The following is a 27,653-nucleotide window of genomic DNA, read 5'->3' as shown; positions in this document are numbered from 1 at the left end:
CACCCTATTCTTTATATTATAGTGCACTACTTTTGACCAGAGACCATAGTCAAAAGTAGCGCACTATATAGGGAATAGGGTGCCATTTGGGACGCAGCCGATGACTTGGCAGCAGTGGGCAAACACAGAAGGACAGATGTAACAGTCCTCTATGAGGTCAAGCCTGCCAGTATCAGATTCACTTCAAACACAGCGAGTCTGAAGCCCAGTCTCTGTGTTGGCATTGGGGCATTAGAAACACACAGGAGCTGAGAGACTCCGCAGAAGCCAGGGTTTTAAAAAAAATTTAAGAGTTATTTTTACCTACCGAGAGAGAAGAAGGTTGTGATAGCGTTGAACGTTAGCTTTACCACAGAGAGAGAGGCAGGGTCTGAGTTGGTTTCCCACTGACAGAGAAGACAGAGAGCCATCAGCATCATGGCGGCGACCCTGTGCCAGGTGATGGGCTTTATTCTGAGCCTGCTCGGTGTGGCTGGGATTATAGCCGCCACCGGGATGGACCAGTGGGGGACGGAGGACTTGAATGACAACCTTGTGACCTCCGTTTTCTCCTACTCAGGACTCTGGAGATCCTGCGTCCGACAGAGCTCCGGATTCACAGAGTGCCGACCCTACTTCACCATCCTGGGGCTACCAGGTACGTACGCTATGCCAAATATCCTGATAAAAGGTCGACTGAGACCAAAACATTGGTGATTAGATCCATTAAATGGTTGGCATCAAGATCACTGACGTGCTGGAGTTTTCCTCATTTTCAAACGTTCACCATGCCAACCTTACTTCCTGGGGCTACCAGGTACGGCGAACGCCATTGTCCTCACACAGCAGCAGCAGCAGGCTCTACTCTACACAGTAGTGACCAGAGCAACAAGTTGACATGACATGAGCTCTTTGACAGAACATGTAGAAGTAACTTGTTGATTTACTGTGAGAGTTTAGTTACTCAGTTATTATGGATCCAGTTCAACAGTTAATTGAATGCAACTGACTAAAGTAAGTTGGACAAATTCCCATTTTATGTTACATAAACATAAAGCCAAGAAAGTCAGGAAAAGTAGGACATTAGTTTAGGGAATGTAAATTTACATAATGTATGAATAGATGGACATTAGTTTAGGGTAGGTTAATTTACATAATGTTGGAATAGATGGACATTAGTTTAGGGTAGGTTAATTTACATAATGTTGGAATAGATGAACATTAGTTTAGGGTAGGGTAATTTACATAATGTATGAATAGATGGCAATATTGATTAATTAGTAAAAGTCACACCTCTGGGGGGATAGACTCAGAATCATGATTGAGAAATAGGTAAATATTGTCGTGTGGTGATTGGGAAATGTCTAAATACTTTGGATTTTGTTTCCTGAGAACCACATATGAAAAGAAGGTCAGGCGAGGCACACCCTTACTCGTACTGAAAAACAACCGTTGCCCGAAACTGTGACAGCAACTGATAACAATTTTTTGCAAACACCTCATAAGGTTATTTCCCTGTTCAAGAGTACATAGTGATAAGAACCAGAGGATTGACAGCCATTTCATGACTTCATTTACATCATGAAGCCAAGGAGGGGTTTGACATCGAACAAAAAGGGAACCTAAAATGGCCGCCGCAATGGTTCGCTTATCGGCTTTATGCTGGGTGTATTGGGCCACGTTTTGATATCTGCTGCCACAGCTATGTGGGGTTTACAGGACCATTATTTCTTAGTTGTAACATCTCAATCGAGCTTTGTACGTCGAGTACCTCTCAAAGGTGTGGCTCTGTCTAGAAAATATATTACATCTGTTTATATAAGTAGACATTAATAAGTGGTATATATTTTTTTTCACTTGACTTTGAAACAAACCATTTTGAGCATTTCGAATCTAGTTTCTTCAGCAGCGTTTGATCTTTAACAGTGCGGGTTAAAGGCAGGAAGTGAGATTATCTTCCTGGGAAACAAAATATAGTTTAGTCAGTGGGTCATTTTAAGGAGTAGAGTTCAAGGCAATGATCCATAAAAGGTAAAGTTTGTTTTTGTCTCACAAATTCTAGTTTTATTGATTCAAACAACTTTAATAGATCAGATCGATCTTTAATTGATGCTAATTACGTTTTTTTTTTATCCCCATAAAAATCTGTCTGTTTAAACTAGAGATATTTGTTTTTGCACTGGCTGCATCTTAATCCACCACATCCGCCGATGTAAGCCTTCCGCATCTGCAGTGGAACGTGATAGCCCTGTTCGTCACAAGATATCCCGAAAAATCGGTCTTCTCATGAAAATGTCTGTAGCATCCGAACGGTTTGGCATAACAACTAATGTGACCCCACTATGGAAAGGGGAGACTTTCACGAACACAATGGTGTTTTTCAGCACCCACAAGTGTCACGGGACTCGTCTGAAGGCAACCCGTTACCGGTAAAAAAAAAATAATGGAAGTATGGAAGTAGTTCTGTGCCCTCCCCCCCAAAAAATAAGGGGTTAAATATGTGTCCAAAAAAACTACAATATTTTCTGATCTTTCTTACATCTCCTAGATATAGGACAGACACTTCGAAACCTAATTCCTTATGATAAAATTTTTTGAATGTCTATTTTGCAATTTATTAATGTGTTATTTCATACGTTTCTATGGGTTATAGCAGTAAAGACCAAATTCAATATTTTATCAATTAATTATATATTTTTTTAATTGATACCTGCAGGGGTCCTAAAATTCAAAACCAAATAGCTAAATGATCCATGGTATGACCTTCTTAAAACAATTCCAAATGTTAGCTTAGTAGAGACCCCCAAAAGGCTTAGACCTTTAGGGGTAAAATAATTTGTCAAGAGCAGGAAGTGAGATTATCTTCCGGGCACAAAATATAGTTAAGCGGCCCCTCAAAACAGGAGTACTATACAGTGCCTTGCAAAAATATTTATCCCCCTTGGCATTTTTCCTATTTTGTTTCATTACAACCTGTAATTTTTATTTGGATTTCATGTAATGGACATACACAAAATAGTCCAAATTGGTGAAGTGAAATGAAAAAAAGAATTTATTTCAAAAAATTCTAAAAAATAAATAACGGAAAAGTGGTGCATACATATGTATTCACCCCCTTTGCTATGAAGCCCCTAAATAAGATCTGGTGCAACAATTACCTTCAGAAGTCACATAATTAGTTAAATAAAGTCCACCTGTGTGCAATCTAAGTGTCACATGATCTGTCACATGATCTCAGTATATATACACCTATTCTGAAAGGCCCCAGAGTCTTCAACACCACTAAGCAAGGGGTACCACCAAGCAAGCGAATACTTTCGCAAGCCACTGTAGGGCCCTAATCAATACAATAAAACAGGAGTACTATAGGGCCCTAATCAATACGACAAAACAGGAGTACTATAGGACCCTAATCAATACAACAAAACAGGAGTACTATAGGACCCTAATCAATACAATAAAACAGGAGTGCTATAGGGCCCTAATCAATACAACAAAACAGGAGTACTATAGGGCCCTAATCAATACAACAAAACAGGAGTACTATAGGGCCCTAATCAACTATAGGGCCCTAATCAATACAACAAAACAGGAGTACTATAGGGCCCTAATCAATACAACTTTTTTTGTCTTTTGAATGTAGATTTTAGAATAAATGTAGTTTTTAGCTTTTTTAAATGTTGGAACTGTCACGACTTCTGCCGAGGCTGCCCCCCCCCCCTCCTGGTTCGGGCAGGCTTCGGCGTTCGTCGTCACCGGAGTACTAGCTACTGCCGACCCCATTCTCATCACTCCACTTGTCATGTCTTGTCAATCACACACACCTGGTGCTCATTCCCCTAATTAGTATGTGTATAAGTGTTCCCTCTGTTCCCCTTGTCTTTGTGAGTAATTGTTTCATTGTGAGAGCCAGGAGCTCGGTTGAGCTACTCTTCCATTTGTTATTGCCAAGGTGGAATATTTCCCTTGTAATAGTTTCGTTTTGACGCTGGGTGCGTTTTATTTATGTAAACGGAATAAACTCTTGACTTCGGTGTTTCACCTCCTGCGCCTGACTCCTTCATTCACACCTCGTCACAGGAACGTCTGTGATCTACATTAAACACCACAGTACTTTGGTAGATGTACAGAACACTAATAGGAAAGCAGTACTTATAGGATACACAAAATAACGGGACACCTAAGTTTAAATTGAAGACTAGTTTATCTGACTGTATGTTTTGGTTTGACCCGTAGCTATCTGACTGTATGTTTTGGTTTGACCCGTAGCTATCTGACTGTATGTTTTGGTTTGACCCGTAGCTATCTGACTGTATGTTTTGGTTTGACCCGTAGCTATCTGACTGTATGTTTTGGTTTGACCCGTAGCTATCTGACTGTATGTTTTGGTTTGACCCGTAGCTATCTGACTGTATGTTTTGGTTTGACCCGTAGCTATCTGACTGTATGTTTTGGTTTGACCCGTAGCTATCTGACTGTATGTTTTGGTTTGACCCGTAGCTATCTGACTGTATGTTTTGGTTTGACCCGTAGCTATCTGACTGTATGTTTTGGTTTGACCCGTAGCTATCTGACTGTATGTTTTGGTTTGACCCGTAGCTATGCTCCAAGCTGTGCGGGCCCTGATGATAGTGGGGATAGTTCTGGGAGCCATCGGCTGTCTGATCGCCATCTTTTCCCTCAAGTGTCTGAAGATGGGGAACATGGAGGACAACATCAAGGCTACCATGACGCTGACCTCTGGGGTCATGTTACTGCTCGGAGGTGAGGTGACGTTGTGGTAATGTTTTGGTAATGTTTTTGGTATTGATTTTCATAACTGGCAAGCAAAATCATTCTGATTCAATTTGGGTTTAAAGCCACAAAAATAAAAATTTCCGTGATCTGAAAATGACAATGGACAATACAGTCTTCTTCTTCTTTCTAACAAACATGTCAATGTAATTTCCATCCTCCTAGGTGTTTGTGGCATTGCTGGAGTGTCTGTCTTTGCCAACCTAATCGTTACCAGCTTCCGGTTCACCACCTACGCAGATGGTGGATATGGAGGAGGAGGATTAATGGGGGGAGGGTTAGGAGGACTTGGAGCATCTCTCACTCCCAGGTACATTAAAGCCCTCATGCAGTCTTTTAAAATTTAGTTTATCAGCACTGTAGTCTAATAAACTAGTGTTTTTATTTATTTATTGACGAACAGTAACTCCAAATATATTTTTGTATCATTTGTGCCATTGAAATGCTCGGTCTAATTGTGTGGGCGTGTCAACACAAATGTAAATATATTTACATACACAGCCCTGATTGGCGGATAGGATCGTCTAGAGCCTACCCCGCTTACCCCTTTTTAAAGTAGGAGGATACATATGCAAATAAAAGATGACTGGTCATTGATCATAATAATCAGATCAGATTGTGATGTTTTTTTTTTAAACTGCACTGCCCCTTTAACTGCAACATGAGAAGGATTCAGTTTTGCTGCATCCCAAATGGCATCCTATTCCATATATAGTGCACTACTTTTGACCAGAGCCCTATGGGATGAGATATGGAATTTGTTTCTATTAGTGGACATGAACAAGTGGTATAAAACAAATATGTGGGCCCTGGTCAAAAGTAGTACGATATGTAGGGAATAGTGTTCCATTTAGAAGGCAAGCTTGGTTTATTAGCTGGTATCAATCATAAGGTCGTGATGCCAATTTGTCATTTTTTTTTAAATGTGGCAATGTATCTCTTTGGTTTCTCAGGTACACCTTTGGCTCCGCCCTCTTTGTGGGTTGGATAGGCGGAGCCGTGCTGGTGGTGGGCGGGGTTTTGTTGTGTATGGCCTGTCGGGGGATGGTTCCACCAGAGGAGAAGAGACAAAAGTGAGTCGCATTTTATCCAGCAGAAACGGGCTCATTCCCTCAATAGAAATGACATCATTCTCTTGGAAAAACACACAAGGACTTTCAAATCATGAACACACGCCTCGTACGTGATCCATCAATGGCTTTATAAATGTTACTGTGTGACCAAACTTTCAAGTAATTCCGGAATATTCCCATGTTATTCTTAATCGTTTAGTTTTCTTTCTCTCCTCAGTTATGGGATGGCCTACAAGCCTGCCTCCCACCACACTGCCGCGTACAAAGCTCCCACCAGACCCAGAGCGGCCTACGACGATTCTTTCAGAGCCCAGAGTATGGATGGAAGACAATCCAACCAGCAATATGTGTGAAGAACGTAACATTATGTACCAGTTAGGTTAAAGAGGTTCTCTGAAACTAAGCAAAAACTGTTTTAATGTATCGACGCCAATCTCATGTAGCTCTGAGGGGCTTAGAAGATTTCATAGAGTTGCTATAGAGGTTTCATAGAGGATTGCTTTTTTTTTTAGGTTTGATTAGTTATTTTTGTACTTGGAGCTCCCTTATATTCTGTTTTTGTTATTCTGCATTTAAGGGGACAATATTGTAATTTTCTAATGCATCTGTATTAAAATAACCAAATATCCAGAACTTCATGTTTTTTGTTTTTTTTATATACTCAAACACAGCTATATATATATATATATATATATATAAGGTTGACGAACAATGCATTTCTTCACACATTGATTTGAGAAATATTTAATTAATTTTTCATTATTTATTCATAATGCAAATAAGAAATATTATGAATATTGGTAATTTCCTTTAAAATGAGAAAATAAAAAATATATAACAGTAGCTATTTCAAAATCATAAAAAAAAAAAAAACATGCAGTAAAAACATACAGTACACAATCCCTACAGGGCCTTCAGAAAGTATTTCCACCCCTTGACATTTTAAACATTTTGTTGTGTTACAGCTGGAATTTAAAATGTCTAAACTTATATTTTGTGTCGCTGGCCTACACACAATAACCCATAAAGTCAAAGTCGAATTATGTTTTTAAACGTTTTTACAGATTAATAAAAAAAATGAAAAACTCAACTGTCAATAAGTATTCAACCCCTTTGTTATGGAAAGCCTAAATAGGTTCAGGAATAAAAATGTGCTTAACAAGTCAGATAATGAGTTGCATGGACTCACTCTGTGTGCAATAATAGTGTTTAACATAATTTTTGAATGACTAACTCATCTCTGTACCCCACACATACAATTATCTGTAAGGTCCATCAGTCGAGCAGTGCATTTCAAACACTGATTCAACCACAAAGACCAGGGAGGTTTTCCAATGCCTCGCAAAGAAGGGCACCTATTGGTAGATGGGTATAAATAAATAAAATCTGACATTAAATATCCCTTTGAGCATGGTGAAGTTATTAATTACATTTTGGGTGGTGTATCAGTACACCCAGTCACTACAAAGATACAGGCGTCCTTCTGAACTCAGTTGCCGGAGAGGAAGGAAACCACTCAAGGATTTCACCATGAGGCCAATGGTGATTTTAAAACAGTTACAGTGAAAAGAAGGAAGCCTGTACAGAATACAAATATTTAAAAACCTGCATCGTGTTTGCACTATTATCGCACACAGAGACCATGCAACGTATTATGTGACTTGTTAAGCACATTTTTACTCCTGAACTTATTTAGGTTTGCCATAACAAAAGGGTTGAATACTTATTGACTCAATACATTTCGGCTTTTTCATTTTGAATTAATTTGTAAACATTTCGAAAAAAATAATTCCACTTTGACATTATGGGGTATTGTGTGTAGGAAAGCGACAAACAAATCTAAATGTAATACATTTTAAATTCAGGCTGTAACACACAAAAAATAAGGAAAAAAATCAAGGAGTGTGAATACTTTCTGAAGGCACTGTATTTCATTTTCAATACATTTGCTAACATTTCTGTTGAGTTTTATTCTGGAAGATTGAATAAAACTGAAAGGCTATTACACTCCAGCTCCTCATCACGTTGTAATGCAGCTTCTGTTATTGTTTTATGACTGGGAAAGAATAATGTATATATATTACATATGGCCATTGAAAAACAGAGATTTCCATCTCAAAAGGCACTCATCTGGATAAATAAAAGGACACATACCACTAAATAAAATCAAAAACATGAGAAGCGTTTTAAAGCCCTCCTGCTCTGCTGGTTGAGGAGCTCCACACGCTGGTTCCTGAGGTTCCTCCCAGGCCCACCTCGGTGCTCCCTCGCCCCCCTAGGGACTGAGACTGGCCCCCTACCGGCAGGGGCTCCTCGATGGAAGACAGTTCTAGGTCGCTCTCCTCATCTGATAACTAGGACAAATGGAACATGTACGAACATTGAATAATGATTGTGTAAGTATCACACAATGAAACAGAAACAGGTCTATGGCTAAAGTATTGCGAGAGAAAATATACAATAAAAGTATACTGATGCATCGAGATACATTATAAAAAGGCTCATACATGCTTATAACAATTTATAAAGCATTATACCTACAACCTTAAGTAACGTGTTAGAGTTTACAGTTCCTTCAGAAAGTATTCATAGCCCTGGACTTGTTCTACATGTTGTTGTGTTACAGCCTGAATTCAAAATTGATTAAATTGATATATATATTTTTCTCACCCATCTACACACAATACCCCATAATGACAAAGGGAAAACTTATTTTTTAGAAATGTTAGCAAATGTATTGAAAATGAAATACAGAAATATCTAATTTACATACACTACCGTTCAAAAGTTTGGGGTCGCTTAGACATTTCATTGTTTTCCATGACAACATACATGAAATGAGTTTGAATAGGAAATATAGCAAAATTAATAGGAAATGTAGTCATTGACAAGGTTAGAAATAACGCTTTTTAATTGTGTCCTTCAAACTTTGCTTTCGTCAAAGAATCCTCCATTTGCAGCAATTACAGCCTTGCAGACCTTTGGCATTCTAGTTGTCAATTTGTTGAGGTAATCTGAAGAGATTTCACCCCATGCTTCTTGAAGCACCTCCCACAAGTTGGATTGGCTTGATGGGCACTTCTTAAGTACCATACGGTCAAGCTGCTCCCACAACAGCTCAATAGGGTTGAGATCCGGTGACTGTGCTGGCCACTCCATTATAGACAGAATACCAGCTAACTGCTTCTTCCCTAAATAGTTCTCGCATAGTTTGGAGCTGTGCTTTGTGTCATTGTCCTGTTGTAGGAGGAAATTGGCTCCAATCAAGCGCCGTCCACAGGGTATGGCATGGCGTTGCAAAATGGAGTGATAGACTTCTTTCTTCAAGATCCCTTTTACCCTGTACAAATCTCCCACTTTACCACCACCAAAGCACCCCCAGACCATCACATTGCCTCCACCATGCTTGACAGATGGCATCAAGCACTCCTCCAGCATCTTTTCATTTGGTCTGATTCTCACAAATGTTCTTCTTTGTGATCCGAACACCTCAAACTTCAATTTGTCTGTCCATATCACTTTTTTCCAATCTTCCTCTGTCCAGTGGCTGTGTTCTTTTGCACATCTTAATCTTTTCTTTTTATTGGCAAGTCTGAGATATGGCTTTTTCTTTGCAACTCTGCCAGAAGGTCAGCATCCCGGAGTCACCTCTTCACTGTTGACGTTGAGACTGGTGTTTTGCGGGTACTATTTAATGAAGCTGCCAGTTGAGGACCTGTGAGGCGTCTGTTTCTCAAACTAGACACTAATGTATTTGTCCTCTTGCTCAGTTCTGCACCGGGGCCTCCCACTCCTCTTTCTATTCTGGTTAGAGCCAGTTTGCGCTGTTCTGTGAAGGGAGTAGTACACAGTGTTGTACGAGATCTTCAGTTTCTTGCCAATTTCTCGCATGGAATAGCCTTCATTTCTCAGCATAAGAATAGACTGATGAGTTTCAGAAGAAAGTTCTTTGTTTCTGGCCATTTTGAGCCTGTAATCGAACCCACAATTGCTGATGCTCCAGATACTCAACTAGTCTCAAGAAGGCCAGTTTTATTGCTTCTTTAGAATCAGCACAACAGTTTTCATCTGTGCTAACATAATTGCAAAAGGGTTTTCTAATGATCAATTAGCCTTTTAAAATGATAAACTTGGATTAGTAAACACAATGTGCCATTGGAACACAGGACTGATGGTTGCTGATAATGGGCCTCTGTACGCCCATGTAGATATTCCATTAAAAATCATCAGTTTCCAGCTACAATAGCCATTTACAACATTAACAATGTCTACACTGTATTTCTGGTCAATTTGATGTTATTTTAATGGACAAAAAATTGCTTTTCTTTCGAAAACAAGGACATTTCTAAGTGACCCCAAACTTTTGAACGGTAGTGTGAGTCAATACTTTGTAGAAGCACCTTTGGCAGCGATTAGAGCTGTCAGGCTTTCTGGGTAAAAGGCGCTGCATGGCCAATCCGACGTCTGCATTGGTCATGCAGCATTTACGGTGATACGACAGCAGAAGTCAGGGCATTCATACTTCTTGCGCTTCGCAGAGCAGTGCAGAGCTGTTGTCAAGGAAGTGAGTTTGTGTTTATACAGGACCTCCCGCCCCCACCTACCGTCAACCAATCATGTCAATGCGGAGCTATACGGAGCCCTTCTCATTGTTACAACATTTGGGAGGCGCACAGCGATGCGGCACGGAGCTCAATTTGGCCTCTGCCATGCCTCTGGAGGCACCTCGATATGGAGCCTCCGACCATTGGTTTTAAGTCTCTAAGAGCTTTCCATACCTGGATTGTACAACATTTGCCCATTATTATTTTCTAAATTCTTCAAGCTCTGTCAAATTGGTTGTGTAGCTCAGTTGGTAGAGCATGGCGCTTGCAACGCCAGGGTTGTGGGTTCGATTCCCACGGGGGGGCCAGTATGAAAATAAATGTATGCACTCACTAAAACTGTAAGTCACTCTGGATAAGAGCGTCTGCTAAATGACTAAAATGTAAATGTAAAATGTTGATCATTGCTAGACAACCATTTTCAGGATTTTCAAGTAGATTTAAGTCAAAACTATAACTCGGCTACTCAGGAACATTCATTGTCTTCTTGGTAAGCAACTCCAGTGTTGATTTGGCCTTGCGTTTTAGGTTATTGTCCTGCTGAAAGTTGAATTCACCCCCCAGAGTCTGGTGGAAAGCAGGTTTTCCTCTAGGATTTTGCCTGAGCTTAGCTCCATTCCGTTTCTTTTTAATCCTGAAAAACTCCCCAGTCCTTAACAATTACAAGCATACCCATAACATGATACAGCCACCCCTATGCTTGAAAATATGGAGAGTGGTACTCAGTAATGTGTTGTATTGGCTTTGCCCCAAACATAACACTTTGTATTCAGGACAAAAAGTGAATTGCTTTGCCATATTTTTTGCAGTATTACTTTAGTGCCTTACTGCAAACAGGATGCATGTTTTGAAATATTGTTTTTCTGTACTGACTTCCTTCTTTTCACTCTGTCAATTAGGTTAGTATTGTGGGGTAACTACAATGTTGTTGATCCATCCTCAGTTTTCTTCTAACAGCCATTAAACTCTGTAAATGTTTTAAAGTCACCATTGGCCTCATGTTGAAATCCCTGAGCGGTTTCCTTCCTCTCTGGCAACTGAGTTAGGAAGGACACCTGTATCTTTGTAGTGACTGGGTGTATTGATACACCATCCTAAGTGTAATGAATAACTTCACCATGCTCAAAGGGATATTCAATATCAGCTTTTTTTATTTTTACCCATCTACCAATAGGTGCCCATCTTTGCGAGGCATTGGAAAACCTCCCTGGTGTTTGTGGTAGTCATTCAAAAATCATGTTAAACACTATTACTACACACAGAGTGAGTCCATGCAACTTATTATGTGACTTGTTAAGCTAATTTTTATTCCTGAACTTATTTAGGCTTGCCATAACAAAGGGGTTGAATACTTATTGACGCAAGACATTTCAGCTTTTCATTTTTAATTTGTAAACATTTCAAAAAACATAGTTCCACTTTGACATTATGGGGTATTGTGAGTAGGCCAGTGACAAATAATCTACATTTTATTCATTTTAAATTCAGGCTGTAACACAACAAAAATGTGGAAAAAGTAAAGGGGTGTGAATACTTTTTGAAGGCACTGGGTACCTGTAGGGTTTTTACAGCTGTCCTGGGTTTGGGTACGACCTTGGCTGCTGCTGGTGGCACCACTCTGGTCCCTCCTACTGGCTTGTTCATTGGAGAGTTCAACTGTCTCTCCAAGCTTCTGGTCAGGGATTTAACCACAGACCCTGCCAACACAAACAAGGAACCCAGCTCAAATCATCCTTAAAACGCTGATAATTCTTTAAAATAGAGCCCTGGCAAGATGAAAACTTACTGTATAGTAATGCAATGACAATATAATGTGTTGAACTGTAAGATTTACATAGTGAGATGACAAGCGTTGGGAGATTGGCCCCTATCGTGGGCTAAAAGAGATCCAAATAAACTAACAAGCTTAACCTTGTGCTCCACGGTGGGCAGTTAGACTGGCCGGCCCTTCTGAGAGCTCTGTGTCTGTCCCAGACCAGTCCTCTCCCTGGGTAGAACCAGCCATAGGGTACTTCTGCCTTGGGCTGGATCCAGACCGCACCACCCTCACAGAGGGGCCAGACCTACTGCCAGGGCTGGTGACATAGGCACTGTCTTCTCCTGACTCCTCACCCTCAGAACTGAAAGGAGGGGTGCTGAGAGAGAAATACATGTTTCTGACACTAACGCTCACTTAAAGAGGAGGGGGATCTTTATCTTTATTTAATTTTTTACATAAAACATTAAAACAGACACAATTATAAACTGAAATCTATTCAAAACACATTCTTACAAAACAAATCCCAAGACAGGGAGAGGTGCTGAAAGAGAAATAAATATTTGTCACTAATAACACACACTTACAGGGGAGGGGTTATGCTCCTCAGGGAGTTAAAAGTAAGTACAATACAGGAGAGGACAGGAGAGGAGAGGAGATGAGAGAACAGGACCGGAGGGCACAGGAGAGGAGAGGACAGGACAGTATAGGAGAAAACCGTACAGGACAGGAGTGGGGTGTGTTCAGTGTATACTGTGGGCATGGCAGTGGGGTGTGTTCAGTGTATACTGTGGGCATGGCAGTGGGGTGTGTTCAGTATATACTGTGGGCATGGCAGTGGGGTGTGTTCAGTGTATACTGTGGGCATGGCAGTGGGGTGTGTTCAGTGTATACTGTGGGCATGGCAGTGGGATGTGTTCAGTGTATACTGTGGGCATGGCAGTGGGGTGTGTTCAGTATATACTGTGGGCATGGCAGTGGGGTGTGTTCAGTACATACTGTGGGCATGGCAGTGGGGTGTGTTCAGTGTATACTGTGGGCATGGCAGTGGGGTGTGTTCAGTATATACTGTGGGCATGGCAGTGGGGTGTGTTCAGTGTATACTGTGGGCATGGCAGTGGGGTGTGTTCAGTGTATACTGTGGGCATGGCAGTGGGATGTGTTCAGTATATACTGTGGGCATGGCAGTGGGGTTTGTTCAGTATATACTGTGGGCATGGCAGTGGGGTGTGTTCAGTATATACTGTGGACATGGCAGTGGGGTGTGTTCAGTATATACTGTGGGCATGGCAGTGGGGTGTGTTCAGTATATACTGTGGGCATGGCAGTGGGGTGTGTTCATTATAAACTCTGGGCATGGCAGTGGGGTGTGTTCAGTATATACTGTGGGCATGGCAGTGGGGTGTGTTCAGCATATACTGTGGGCATGGCAGTGGGGTGTGTTCAGTATATACTGTGGGCATGGCAGTGGGGTGTGTTCAGTATATACTGTGGGCATGGCAGTGGGGTGTGTTCAGTATATACTGTGGGAAATGCAGTGGGGTGTGTTCAGTATATACTGTGGGCATGGCAGTGGGGTGTGTTCAGTATATACTGTGGGCATGGCAGTGGGGTGTGTTCAGTATATACTGTGGGCATGGCAGTGGGTTATGTTCAGTGTATACTGTGGGCATGGCAGTGGGGTGTGTTCAGTATATACTGTGGGCATACCTGTTCTTTTTTCTATGAGTGCTTGGTGTCTGTTGAGGTTGTGGAGCTTTCTCTCTCCTCGGGGAGGCCTTCACCTTCACCGGGGTCCTCAGGGAGGCCTTCACCTTCACCGGGGTCAGCCTGCTCTTTGGGCTCTTCTCCCGGCTAGGTCTCCTCTTCTCTGAAGACAAACATGTTAGTGTGCTAAGCAGGGCTGGGGGGGGATTTCAGTTCACTTCCTGAATTGACTGAATTGAAATAGAATTGACCCCATCCCTGGTACTGAGAGCATGAGTGTGTGTGTGAGAATGTAGGGACTGAGAAGCACTGCCCCCTGGAGGTATAATAATATAATAATAATATGCCATTTAGCAGACGCTTTTATCCAAAGCGACTTACAGTCATGCGTGCATACATTATAATTGTTTTGTGTATGGGTGGTCCCGGGGATCGAACCCACTACCTTGGCGTTACAAACGCCGTGCTCTACCAGCTGAGCTACAGAGGACCACAAGGTGGTGTCACATGGTTCTTGGACCTGAGGGTTAGGTACAACATGGAGGTGGTGTTGGTCCTTACTGTGGGACTGAGGGGTGGTACTGGGTAAAGTAGGTATGGTGGTCCCCTGGCTCCTCTGCAGGCGGTGCACCCTGCGGGTTAGCTCTCTTGCCAAGCTCTCTCTGAGCTCCAGGAGGTCTGCTATCTGTCTGGACATCTGCTGTCGCTGACCAGATACCAACGAGCTCAGGCTCTTAAAGGTATTCTTGGATATACCCTTGGTTCCCTGGAATATAACAGAAGGGATTTTAGATATACATGACTTCTCCGATTAGGACTTTTGGGATCACTTATTCAGTTAGAGACAGCACGGTCCTGAATATATGGATTTCCTTGCATGGTACATACATTAGGGTGTCCAACCATAAAATGATTATTAAATTAAATGTTAATTAAATATGTTCATTCAATAGAGAATGACATCAGAAAAATATTAGTCCAACCCGTATGTCTCTACCATATATATATGTTACAGACGATCTACTCTGAGAATTTAGCATGATTAGAGTGAATGGAATGTCATTGGTCAAAAGTGGGCGCTGCTCAATAGAACTCTGTCACTGCTCTGTGGGCAGAACGGCGCTAACTTCGAACGTCAACTCGCTAGCTAGCGGCTGCAGGTCTGTGTGTGATAACATGGGCTTTTTCTAAACGAAATCCGCGGAACACAAAACAAAATTGAGCCTATATATACACAGTATATATTAATTTACAAAGCTAACAGACTGAATTTCAATATCCTCCCTCTCTGAAGAAAATTATAATTTGAATTATGTATTTCTGAGTCTTTCCCTTTAAATCGCCATAGAAACAGCCCCTCAACACTGATTGACCAGGGTTAGAGGAATAGAACACCATGGATCTGGTCAGATGAAAATGACGAGGGTATCAAGTTGATTTTTGATTGGTCCAAAGCGCAGAAACGCCTCCTAAATGTTACCACCTCCCAACGCCGAAATATGGAAGAGATACAACCAAGAGCTGAACAGTCTCAACTACCAACGGTCACAGCAAACAAATGTTCTTATTTAAATCAACACTTAAGTAAAAACATACTTAGGTTATAATATTGAAGAGAACAATCTAATGTTTAATTGTATGTAATTCATAAATGACATAGGCTAAAGAAAATAAGGTTTAGACATTCATTTCGTAGCCCCCTCTTGAACTGACCTGTATTCCCCTACATTCTAGAGCAGAGAACACCCTATATACACTCACTTTAACTTTGCGACAGCTGCTGATTTGATTGACTGAGTGATTGATTGAATACAGTGCACGTACCTTTCTGAGGCCCATGTTCTCCAGCCTCTCCTCCAGGGTTCTCTCTAGTATGGGTCTGAACTCCTTCACCAAGGCGGGGTTCCTCCGGAGGGACTCCAACAGCCTCCTCCTGGTCTCACCAGAGTCCTCCAGACCTAGGAGATATCACAGGATAGCAAAATGTTGACTGTATTGTTCTAGAAAAAGCAGACTCCAAAAGATTCATGATTCATAGTATGATTAATACATACTTTCTTCCTCCTCCTCCTCCTCCTCCTCTGTGGAGTGTTGGACCGCTTGTTTGATGGGAGTGTCTGAAATAAAACCATCACATTAACATAGAACATAGTATCTTGAACACAATAAAAGTCTAGAGTTATGAGGCCTGGTGTTTTTGTATTACCTGCCACTGGTCTTCTAGACATCTTGTTGATCTGTAACGCAGACAGTAATCCAACCCTGATAAAAAAACGCTCTTGACCAAGACAATAACTTAACACAGCGCCATAATTACAGACGAACATCATCAACAACAACGGCGTAGCTTGGTAGCCGATGACAGTACCTTATCCTCCTGAGACCTGATGAGCCGGTCTTTCTGTTTGACCCTGGCAGACAGGGAGGTGACCAGCTGCTCTAGCCTGTGTAGGTCTGACCTTTGGTCTACAGACAGGGCCAGACGCAGCCTGTCATTCTCACTCTGCAGCTGAGGAGGACAACACGTTAGAAGGAGAATACTTTAGTGTCCGCTATTCAACCCAACCCCCGACACACACACACACACACACAAATCCAAAGAAGGGGGCACCAAGCACAGACATGCGTCTTACCTCGTCTCTCTCCAACAGGTGCCTGTTCTGGACCTCCTCAAACCGTTTCTTCCACTCACGCTTCTGAAGGAGACAGACAGACATGCTCTAACATGGATTTTAGTTTAACCTTTTGTTAATTCTCATGATCTCATAGCAACATGTCTTTAATAGCCCACATACTGACATTTCAGCTTGTGATAGATAGATACCGTCCAGAAGTGTACAGAACCCAGGTAGTGGGCATGTTCTGGAACGTTCTGTGTTACCTGCTGAGTCATCTTCTCCTTCACCTCCCTCTCCTTTCTCTGCTGCAGCTCATCCACCTCATGATAGGAGCCCAGGTTAGAAACGGTCACTTCTCTGGTCTGCAGCTCCTGCAGTTTCTGTCAAGTGAGTTTTCACCATCTTGTTAAGTCATGAGACAACATAGCAGAAGCCCACCCACAGTAAGTAAAGACAAAACTGAACTTATGTTAAATGTTGGCGTTAAGCATTTGTTTTACAAAAAATATATCAAGGTATTAAAAAAAAAGGAAAACCTGCATCCGCATTTGGGGAAACAGCGGCACTGTTCGCCTCAGCGGCTTGTTATTGTTTTGATGGTGAAACGGATGAGAGGAGCGTCCGGCAGCGTTGTAAAAACGAATATAATAAATGGCAGTACATATTCTGCTGTTCTATCGTGCGTGCAATGATGTCCGAGGGGAAAGAAACAGTGTTGATTGTTTGCAGTAACTCACTTGTTGTTGAAAATATCCCAAACGGATGTGACCGTTTCGCCATTAAGGATTCTAGCGTCAAAGGCCTCAGAAAAAAAGACTGCTACTGGATTGTGTGTAGGCTAGCAGCAGGGGTGTGCTCCAGCTTTGCAAGCTGCTCATTCTTTACACTGTGGCGCCATCTAGTGGCTGGAAAAACACTACACCTTCTATTGGATCAACATCACTTTACCACCGCGCCACTAGGCCCTGGTTCATGCATGTCCTTTAAATGGGAATAGGACTCACAGCCTCGATGGAGGAGCTCTTGCTGGCCATATGTCTGAACTCCTGCAGGAACAGCCGCTTCAGGTCCCTCATCTCCTCCTGAAACGTCTTCCTCTCCTCCTCCTTCCAGCTCTCCATCTTCTCTCGCTCCGAGGCCTCTTTCCTTCGCTGATAGTCCAGCTCCTGGTGGTTAAACCCATTGAAGCACTCATGAGAGACAGCAGTATAGATATAGATTTGGGATGGGCAACTTTGATGGGGGTGGGGACCACAAACAAAATCTGAACACATCATGAGGGGCCACAGTGCAGAGAGAGTACTGTCCTGAATTTGCCTGTATTGGGGGGGGGAGTGGTTTCACCTCTTTTCTGAGTATATAACCAGCTTCTCAGGCTCCATCTCAGTGTGCTTCATTCTATAGCTAGAGGACTCCTAAATCTCCAGGAGTGATAAGTATAATGTTTGTCTTTATCTGCTGTCGTCTAGTACTGTCTTTTTGCTGGCTAGGGCCATCTACATTAAGTGCTGCCTTTCTTCCCAGTAGCCTACTTGGTGTGTGAACGGCTGACTGCTCATAACTTGCAGATGATTGTTGACACATCAACCGGGATCAAGAGGCAGGGCAAGTTTTGGTAATCAGTGGCTATCACCCACCAGGTGCCCTTACATAGTTCCTCAATGAGCTTTACACCTTGATAAACTAATTTCCTGACGATGGCTCATCGTACGTACGTCTTCCTTCAATTAATTTCTTTCCACCTTCCTTTCCCCTCCTTGACTTCACCCTTTCCCAGTCCCTTCATACTCACAAGGCAGGCAATACACTTGTGTGTGGTGTTACCTGCTGTTTCCTAAGGGCCTCTGCTTCCCTCTCCATCTCCAGTCTGATCTGGGCCAGTTTCAGCCTCTCTCTCAGCTCCTCTATCCCATCCTCCATCTGTTCCACCTGCCTCTTCTTCTGCCGCTCTGAGGAGAGGACAACAGACAGCGGTGATCTGCCTCTCTGAGGAGAGGACCGCGGTGATCTGCCTCTCTGAGGAGAGGACCGCGGTGATCTGCCTCTCTGAGGAGAGGACCGCGGTGATCTGCCTCTCTGAGGAGAGGACCGCGGTGATCTGCCTCTCTGAGGAGAGGAGCGCGGTGATCTGCCTCTCTGAGGAGAGGACCGCAGACAGCAGCGAATGCAACCACTCAGTGAATATTAGATCATGGTGTAAGTAGGAAACATTGAGGTGGAAGGTTCAATTCATGCATGGGGCATATGTGCCACTTTCAATGGTGACAGTTCTGTAAGTCACTTTGGTTAAAAAGAGTTAAGCGTCTACTAAATGAACATATCATTATTTTTTAAAATGTACTCTAATCACATAGTACTGTTCAAACCTCCTAACCAGATAAACATGTTTTATAATGCATTGTGTGTTGACTGACTACATACAATAAAGAGTAATCAGGTACAAAGGGTCTGAGGAGTGTGGTTATCAAACCAACCTGTGTCTGTCACCTCTGGATGCCTGCGTTGTAGGTGGGCTTGTAAGTAGGAATAGTTGATGAAGGATTTCTCACAGCATTGGCACTGAAAAATATCATACTTTGGTCAGGGTGGAGGGTACAGAGATGGTCAGAGTGGAGGGTACAGAGATGGTCAGGGTGGAGGGTACAGAGATGGTCAGGGTGGAGGGTACAGAGATGGTCAGGGTGGAGGGTACAGAGATGGTCAGGGTGGAGGGTACAGAGATGGTCAGGGTGGAGGGTACAGAGATGGTCAGGGTGGAGGGTACAGTACAGAGATGGTCAGGGTGGAGGGTACAGAGATAGTCAGGGTGGAGGGTACAGTACAGAGATGGTCAGGGTGGAGGGTACAGAGATGGTCAGGGTGGAGGGTACAGAGATGGTCAGAGTGGAGGGTACAGAGATGGTCAGGGTGGAGGGTACAGAGATGGTCAGGGTGGAGGGTACAGAGGAAGAACTGTCAGAAGAACAGTCTTTCCTATTGGCTTAGTGTTTTCTGTCATTCTTACAGTCAGTGCAGACTGCAGAGGTGAAGCTTTTCATGAGGCATTTACTTAAAACGAAATTATGACACTTAATAGTATTAAATTCTTGGTCAGGAGGACAAAAGGGTTTAACGACATTGTGATCTCATCAAACTGACATTTAGAACTACGCTCACTTGATACTAAACCTGAGTACCCCAAGCCAATTTGAAAGAATAAATTCAAGACAGCAGTAAAGCACAGAAGTGAGTTGACACTTCTGGGGATGGGTAAAATAAAAGAATATAATTTGATGGTCCATCCGGATGTAAAAAGGAGAACCGGGTGTAGTCCAACGATAACGTTTACCTTGTGGTAGTTGTTGAAGCTAGCCTGTAGCAGAAGCTGCTGTGTGGCGATCATCTTCTTCCTACGCTTGCTCTCCTGTTTGGTGGCCTGTAGCTCAGAGTCCAGCCTGGCCCTCTCCTCTCCCTCTCGGTCTGCCTTAGAGAGGGCCCTCTGTAGACGGTCCTCCAGACCAGACAGCTGGGAGCTCAGGTAGTCCTGACAGTGCAGCAGGTACTCTGTGCTGAGCTGGGACATACGTAGGAGCTTGACAAGGGCCGGGTCAGCAGGGCTACGGCAGTGGGGACACCTCTCACCTTCAGGGATGGAGTTGGGGTCCATTTTAAATCTAAACAGTCCTTGTTTGGTGCATTAAACCAATAAGCAATAAAGTGTTGTTGTTTTTTTTATGGGTGGTTCGCACACAAAAATGGAAAGAACTCAGGACAGTTCAATTGACCGAAGTAAAATGGAATTGACCCCAGCGCCAACCCTGCTCTGTTACCTGTGACATCACAGAAGGTGACAGCAGATATGTACTCCTGCAGTAGAACCACGTCCATCTCCCTGGCCACGCGATCCACGTCCAGGGCAGAGAGGCGCCGCCAGTCCATGGTTTCAGTTCGGGCTCGGAAACATAGGGGCTGCAGGGGGCCAGGGCTCCGTGAGGAGGGGAAGGAGACAGGAGGGTCACTGGGGGTGCTGAACCGGCCAGGCATGGTGGTGTAGGATCTGGGAGGGAAGGAGGTGGGGTAGTGGGCCTCGGAGGAGATGCAGCTGTGAAAGAAAGATAACCATATTTACACTGAACAAATATATAAAACGCAACATGTAAAGTGTTGGTCCCATGTTTCATGAGCTGAAATTAAAGATCCCAGAAATGTTCCATACGCACAAAAAGCTGATTTCTCTCAAATGTTGGTTTACATCCCTGTTAGTGAGCATTTCTCCTTTGCCAAGATAATCCATCCACCTGACAGGTGTTGCATATCAAGAAGCTGATTAAACAGCAGGATCACTACACAGGTGCACCTTGTGCTGGGAACAATAAAAGGCCACTCTAAAATGCGCCGTTTTGTCACACTACACAATGCCAGAGATGTCTCAAGTTTTGAGGGAGTGTGCAATTGTCCTGCTGACTGCAGGAATGTCCACCAGAGCTGTTGCCAGAGAATGTAATGTTCATTTCTCTACCATTAGAGAATTTGGCAGTATGTCCAACTGGCCACAACCGCAGACCATGTGTAACCATGCCAGCCCAGGATCTCCACAGCCGGCTTCTTCACCTTGGACTCAAACATTAACTGGTGGTAACTATCTTGTTTCAATAAACGCCTGGAGAAGAATGGCTGATTACAAAACACAAACAAACAGGATTGTTGCTGCATCCTTGTTGCTATCCTTTCCACAGGAGAGAGAACAACAGATCACCGCCTTCCTTTCAATAGGGATTTGACTGGTCCTGTGTGGCAGTTGATATGAGGGAGGCGCTAGCTAGCAACGCCAATGGGTCGTGGGTTTAATTCCCGCATGGATCGCATACACACAACTAGGATTGTGGCTAGCTAAACTCACGGGACTAACGTTAAATGGCACGAGACGTAACTAGCTACCTAGATCTGACGGCAAAGAGTTACCCGTAAATGAGAAAATGCATCATGGCATATTGAAAGTTTCAAAGTTAGCTAGCTTGCTTACCTGTCCTTGGCTTAGCCCTGTTTTGCCCACTTGCTTGCTGCTGGGAAGTGAACGTATTGGCACTATTCTAAAATTTGCAATATTTCAGTAAAAGTTTTCTAGACACACAACTTTACAAAAAATGTAACTTGCACGAATAATGCACAGGGTGTTCTCTAGCTTGCACCAAAAACTGTGTGATGGGTGGAGGGCTGTCCCCCTGCTGAGTTCTACAGGGGAGGGTGGAGCAACAAGGCACGCTCCGGCTGTTACCTAGGAAACGAAACGCCCTTTGGGCAATTGTCTTGCGTCAGATGGCGTCACTCCTACGCGACGCTCGTCCCACGAACTATTTGGGATCGTATGGGCCTGACTTCAGTGCGTTCAAGACAGCTGGGAACTTGGAAAAAAACGAGCTCCGACTGGGAAAGATATTTTGAACAGTCATCCAACTCGCAATTCCAAGATGGAAACGCAGGTATCTTTCTAGAGCTCCGACTTTCCGACCTGAAGATCAGTGACATCATGATTTGACCTAATTTTTTTCTCGAGTTGCCAGTTGTCTTAAAAACACCATTATGCCGCGTTCAAGTACTAGTCGGAACTAGGAAACTCAGAAATGTTTGACTTGCTAACTGGTTGAACGCAGCACGTGTATAACTACAACCTGTTAGCATGTCTGAGCATGGGCATTAATATCTTCTGGAAAGGCTTTCCACTAGATGTTGGAACATTACTGCGAGGACTTGCTTCTATTCAGCCACAAGAGCATTAGTGAAGTCGGGCAATGACGTTGGGCGATTAGGCCTGGCTCGCAGCCTGCGGTCATCCCAAAGGTGTTCGATGGTGTTGAGGTTAGGGCTCGGTGCTGGCCAGTCAAGTTCTTTCACACCGATTTCGACATCGACCTCGCTTTGTGCACAGGGGCATTGTCATGCTGAAACAGGAAAGGGCCTTCCCTGAACTGTTGCCACAAAGTTGGAAGCACAGAATCGTCTAGAATGTCATTGTGTGCTGTAGCGTTAAGATTTCCCTTCACTAGAACTCTTGGGGCCGAGCCCGAACCGTGAAAAACAGCCCCAGAACATTATTCATCCTCCACCAAACTGTTCTGTTGGCACTATACATTCAGGCAGTTAGCGTTCTTCGGGCATACGCCAAACCCAGATTAATCCGTTGGTCTGCCACTCCAGAGTACGCATTTCCAGTGTCCAATGGCATGAGCTTTACACTACTCTAGCCGACACTTGGCATTGCCCATGGTGATCTTAGGCCCGGCCATGGGAACTAATTTCATGAAGCTCCTGACGAACAGTTATTGTGCCGAAGCTGCTTCCAGAGGCAGTTTGGAACTTGGTAGTGAGTGTTGCAACCGAGGACAGACAATTTTTACACGCTTCAGCACTCGGGTCCTAGATGTTTCCACTTCACAATAACAGCAGAGATTGGAGATTGCATGGCTGTGTGCTCGATTATATACACCTGTCAGCAACAGGTGTGGCTGAAGTAGCCGAATCCACTCATTTGAAGGGGTGTCCACATACTTTTGTATATATAGTGTACTTTTCCCAAAACACCATGCAGAGAGAACATATGTCAATAATAGTAGGATCAAAAGAAAGGCAAGGCAGCTCTCTGATCAGCTTTCTCCATTCAAATCTGAACTTAAAATGTGAATTATTCCACAATACTGACAACGGATCAGCTCCTAGAAAGGTATAATCACATATGGCTGAAAATATTGAGTCATTTTATTATAATGCTTACGCTATAATAATGCACTAAATCAAGATTTGGAACATCATTGCTCACATGTTTAAGGCTACCAATCATGAAAAATATTCAAACAAATTACAGACAGTAGCAATCAATTAGCAAAATAGAACTCAATTGATTGAACATTACATTGAAATAGGTCTATAGCCTACTGTAGGCTATTTAAATGTAATGCTTTCATCTCGGGTTTTAATTTGAAGCATTTTTTATATGTCGCTTGTTTTTATCAATTGCTAAGACATTGGCAACTTTGTATTTGTAGTCCACTTTGTTGTGAAGTTATCTGCGGTCACAGAGAAGCGGATAAACCATGTGATTCTGTGTATAAAGTTATGCGGGAGGGCAAAGAATCATCTAATGACACACGCTTGTTTTACGAGTGGTCTGCGATTACGAGTGTTTAAGTGCAACTTTGGTTTTGGCACAGTTTCTAAACCCAGAGGCGCAATATCGCGAGACTGTCGGGAACGCTTGCAAAACAGACCAAACAGACAAGGCCGGGGTTTGGGGTTTGAGAAGTCAATGAGAGAAATGAACAATTATTCCTTAGTTGTTCATTTTCTCAAAATCTAAAGGCACAACCTAGATTCGATCCAATGTCTTAAGTAGGTAAACATGGTATTACTCCAATCTCGTGAAAGTGATGAACTGACACATTTTCATTTTCGTCAAAAACAACTTTATATCGAAGGAGTACCTTTGATTTAACGGCCAGCTCATGCGCAGATCGGCGCGAGACGACCGTGAGACCCAACGACGTGTTTCTACGCCACAGATAAAACAATGAGAGAGATATTTCACTGGACGTATAAATGTGAAGCATCCGCTGGCTGGCAGTGTGGGAAGATGGAACGAGATGGATTTGGGCCGATATTCTGCAAATTTTCTCATCGATGAAACATTTGCTCTCAATACAGTTTTCTGTTCCCAAAACTAGAATCTGCTATGAACAGAGTGGACTAAGTTTTGTAGACTTTACCCTTTTGCAAAAAAATTTTTTTTAATCGCACTGTGTAGAAGGAGTGCAAAGGCGAATTGAGTTATTGCACACGCAATAACAGAGTAGGCGTTCCCTAACGGAAATATGCAGACCCCTTGCTAGAATGCGCCAATAGGATCTCGCTAATGCGTGCTTGGCTCTGCCCATCTCCTTGCTTGTTCTGCCCACTAGGACTCATTTGTTCCCATTGAAAATTACCAGTAGTGGTCTATCTTGGTTTAGTTATAAATCTTTGGTTTAGCTAGCCAACCTCGCCATGACATTACCTACAAGTGTGATCGGGGATTTGTATTGGAGAAGCAGTTTTAGCCAATCTTCATACTGTACTGTCTTTGCTTTTGGGAAAGATTTGAGATGCTCTTACGAAGGTTCTAATGATGAATTTAGCCATAAGATGCTTTTGGGAAAACGGGCCCAGTGCGGTTGTGCAGAAGGAATCGATGTGCTTTCAAATCAAATACAATTTTATTGATCACATACACATATTTAGCAGATGTTATTGGGGGTGTAACGAAATGCTTGTGTTCCTAGCTCCAACAGTGCAACAGTGCAATCTAACAATTCACAACAATACACACAAATCTAAAAGTAAAATAATGGAATTAAGAAATATATAAATATTAGGACGAGCAATGTCGGAGTGGCATTGACTAAAATACAGTAGAATACAGTATATACATATGAAATGAGTAAAACAGTATGTAAACATTATTAAAGTGACTAGTGTTCCCTTATTAAAGTGACCAGTGATTCCATGTCTATGTACAGTATATAGGGCCAGCAGCCTCTAAAGGTGCAGGGTTGAGTAACCGGGTGGTAGCTGGCTAGTGATGGCTATTTAACAGTCTGATGGCCTTGAGATAGAAGCTGTTTTTCAGTCTCTCGGTCCCAGCTTTGATGCACCTGTACTGACCTCGCCTTCTGGATGATAGCGGGGTGAACAGGCTGTGGATCTTTTTGGCCTTCCTGTGACATCGGGTGGGTGCTGTAGGTGTCATGGAGGGCAGGCAGTGTGCCCCCGGTGATCCGTTGGGCAGACCGCACCACCCACTGGAGAGCCCTGCGGTTGTGGGCAGTGCAGTTGCTGTACCAGGGGGTGATACAGCCCGACAGGATGCTCTCAATGGTGCATCTGTAAAAGTTTGTGAGGGTCTTAGGGGCCAAGCCACATTTCTTCAGCCTCCTGAGGTTGAAGAGGCGCTGTTGCGCCTTCTTCACCACACTGTGTGTGGGTGGACCATTTCAGATTGTCAGTGATGTGTACGCCTGAAGCTTTTTACCTTCTCCACTGCGGTCCCGTTGATATGGATAGGGGCGTGCTCCCTCTGCTGAAGAACACGATCAGCTCCTTTGTTTTGTTGACGTTGAGGGAGAGGCTATTTTGTTTCCTACCTTCACCCGTCAGGAAGTCCAGGACCCAGTTGTACAGGGAGGGGTTCAGACCCAGGGCCCCGAGCTTAATGATGAGCTTGGACGGTACTATGGTGTTGAAGGCTGAGCTATAGTCAATGAACAACATTCTTACGTAGGTATTCCTCTTGTCCAGATGGGGTAGTGCTGTATGCAGTGCGATGGCGATTGCATCGTCTGTGGATCTATTGGGGCGGTATGCAAATGAAGAGTGGGTCTAGCCTCTCAAAGCACTTCATGATGACAGAGGTGATAGTCATTTACTGTAGTTCAGTTACTGTAGCTTTCTTGGGTACAGGAACAATTTCTGACGTAAGATAATGCTGTTGGCAATAATGGGCTCTTTCCAGCAGATCACTTTTGTCAAGACCTTGACCAACGTTGGTCACCGCCTTTCAAAGCGTGTTGCATTATGGGTATAGAAATTGTCCGACATGCCGCATGACCTTTTACAACAACCATGTGATCAAAGGTAATTAACTTTCAACTGCAGTCGACTGGAAACCAAAGCATTGTGGGAGAGAACCTTCTTCGTTTTCTTTGGAAGCAAAAGGCACCACATGCTCATAAATGGTTGATGTCGCCACCTATCATTGGTTATTATCAATGCATGTTTACTGTTTTGGGTGATTGACTATTTAGAGCTTAAATACATCTTTATCCTTACAATCTAATTACATAGGCCTATATGTGATCCAAATTTCTAACATAAATAAATGAAATATCCCACTTGCGACCATATAGCTAACGTATTTATCTAGATGTTACTCACAGGAGGCTGCTGAGGGGAGGACAGCTCATAATAATGGCTGGAACGGTGCAAATGGAATGCCATCAAACACATGGAAACCATGTGTTGGATGTATTTGATACCATTCCACCAATTCCACTTCAGCCATTACCACGAGCCCGTCCTCCCAAATTAAGGTGTCACCAACCTCCTGTGATGTAATTTTATAGCCTACAATTTGTCTAATCTGTAATATTGTTGTCACCAAACAAATTAAAATGTGTTGATTGTCTATTAAGTTTGAATCAAATTGTATACATATTGTAGGCTACACATTGTAGGGGAATTCTACACGGGCAAATTTAGAGGCTTAATCTGTGTCCGGGAAACCGGCCCTTAATTAGCAAGTACTCCAGACACCAGTCGTGGGGTCAATACCAAGTGCATTTGACTGCTTGGCATATTTCTTTTCACAGTGTTTACCCAGTAACTTATGTGAACTGAGGTACATGTAGTCCAACCCTTTTCTGTACAGTGAGTGTTTTGGCCTTCATGTGATTGATTCAAATTCTGTTCTTTACATGCTTACTGAAAAAAAGCAACATAAAGGTTGAGAATTTAAGAAATATACTGCAGGCTGTAGTGATGCTGACATGCAATCAATTACCATACAGTAAGAATCTTTGTGGACTCCATTTAATCACATCAGTTACAATTCTATGTTGCACATTCACAAATAATAATGAGGAAGGTACAAGGTCATGAAGTAATGACAAACAACAGAGCATGTCCTATATGCTGCAAAAAAACACCTACAGTATACGCTCTCATTCGAGTAGTCTATGCACTCACTACCTGGTTATATTTGGAGAAAATACAAAACAAGTTTTGTGAATGTTAGAAAGAGCTTGGGCTGGTATCTAATTTCCTCATCATCAGGATATTCATTCCTTGGACCATGTTGATCATGTTCAGCTTCGTATAGGAGAAGGGAACATTTCGATAGCATCTACTTCATCAGCAATAACGAAGGCGAATGCCATGTCTGCCATTGTTGTGTTTCCTAGAAACAGCAGAAGTTGTCTGACTTGCAGCCAGTGCGTACTGTATGTCCCTCCCCCCAACCACCATCTAGTACACACTAGCTAGCAAGAAACCTTTCTATTGTCACGTACACGAGATTGGCATAGTGAAATGTGTTGTTTTATAGGGTCAGACATAGTAA

At 43.0% G+C, this 27,653-nt stretch overlaps 2 protein-coding genes across 2 annotated transcripts; one reads left to right on the top strand and one right to left on the bottom strand.

Annotated features, from left to right (window-relative positions):
• Window positions 1-417: 417 nt before the first annotated feature.
• On the top strand, window positions 418-6,199 carry LOC311117969 (claudin-18-like; the record flags this gene model as incomplete). Its single annotated transcript, XM_084192853.1, has 5 exons — window positions 418-637; window positions 4,579-4,743; window positions 4,939-5,083; window positions 5,727-5,846; window positions 6,064-6,199. The coding sequence occupies 5 exons, from the start codon at window positions 418-420 to the stop codon at window positions 6,197-6,199; spliced, it is 786 nt and encodes a 261-aa protein (XP_084048979.1).
• A 1,685-nt stretch (window positions 6,200-7,884) lies between these two features.
• Window positions 7,885-21,972, bottom strand: LOC311117970 (cilium assembly protein DZIP1L-like). The gene is made up of 17 exons (XM_084192854.1): window positions 21,786-21,972; window positions 20,341-20,612; window positions 19,860-20,152; window positions 19,006-19,090; window positions 18,356-18,480; window positions 17,536-17,697; window positions 16,795-16,911; window positions 16,547-16,609; window positions 16,282-16,422; window positions 16,120-16,150; window positions 15,968-16,030; window positions 15,738-15,871; window positions 14,475-14,679; window positions 13,917-14,076; window positions 12,362-12,585; window positions 12,005-12,147; window positions 7,885-8,200 (listed from the first exon to the last, which is right to left on the bottom strand). Exons 2-17 carry the CDS (start codon window positions 20,552-20,554, stop codon window positions 8,033-8,035), a joined length of 2,328 nt encoding a protein of 775 aa, XP_084048980.1. The 5' UTR covers window positions 20,555-20,612; window positions 21,786-21,972; the 3' UTR covers window positions 7,885-8,032.
• Window positions 21,973-27,653: the final 5,681 nt, after the last annotated feature.

The sequence above is a fragment of the Coregonus lavaretus genome, assembly GCF_964263955.1.
Source record: "Coregonus lavaretus genome assembly, contig: HAP1_SCAFFOLD_1281, whole genome shotgun sequence".
Taxonomy (NCBI): domain Eukaryota; kingdom Metazoa; phylum Chordata; class Actinopteri; order Salmoniformes; family Salmonidae; genus Coregonus; species Coregonus lavaretus.
This window is presented reverse-complemented; position numbering and strand designations above follow the sequence as displayed.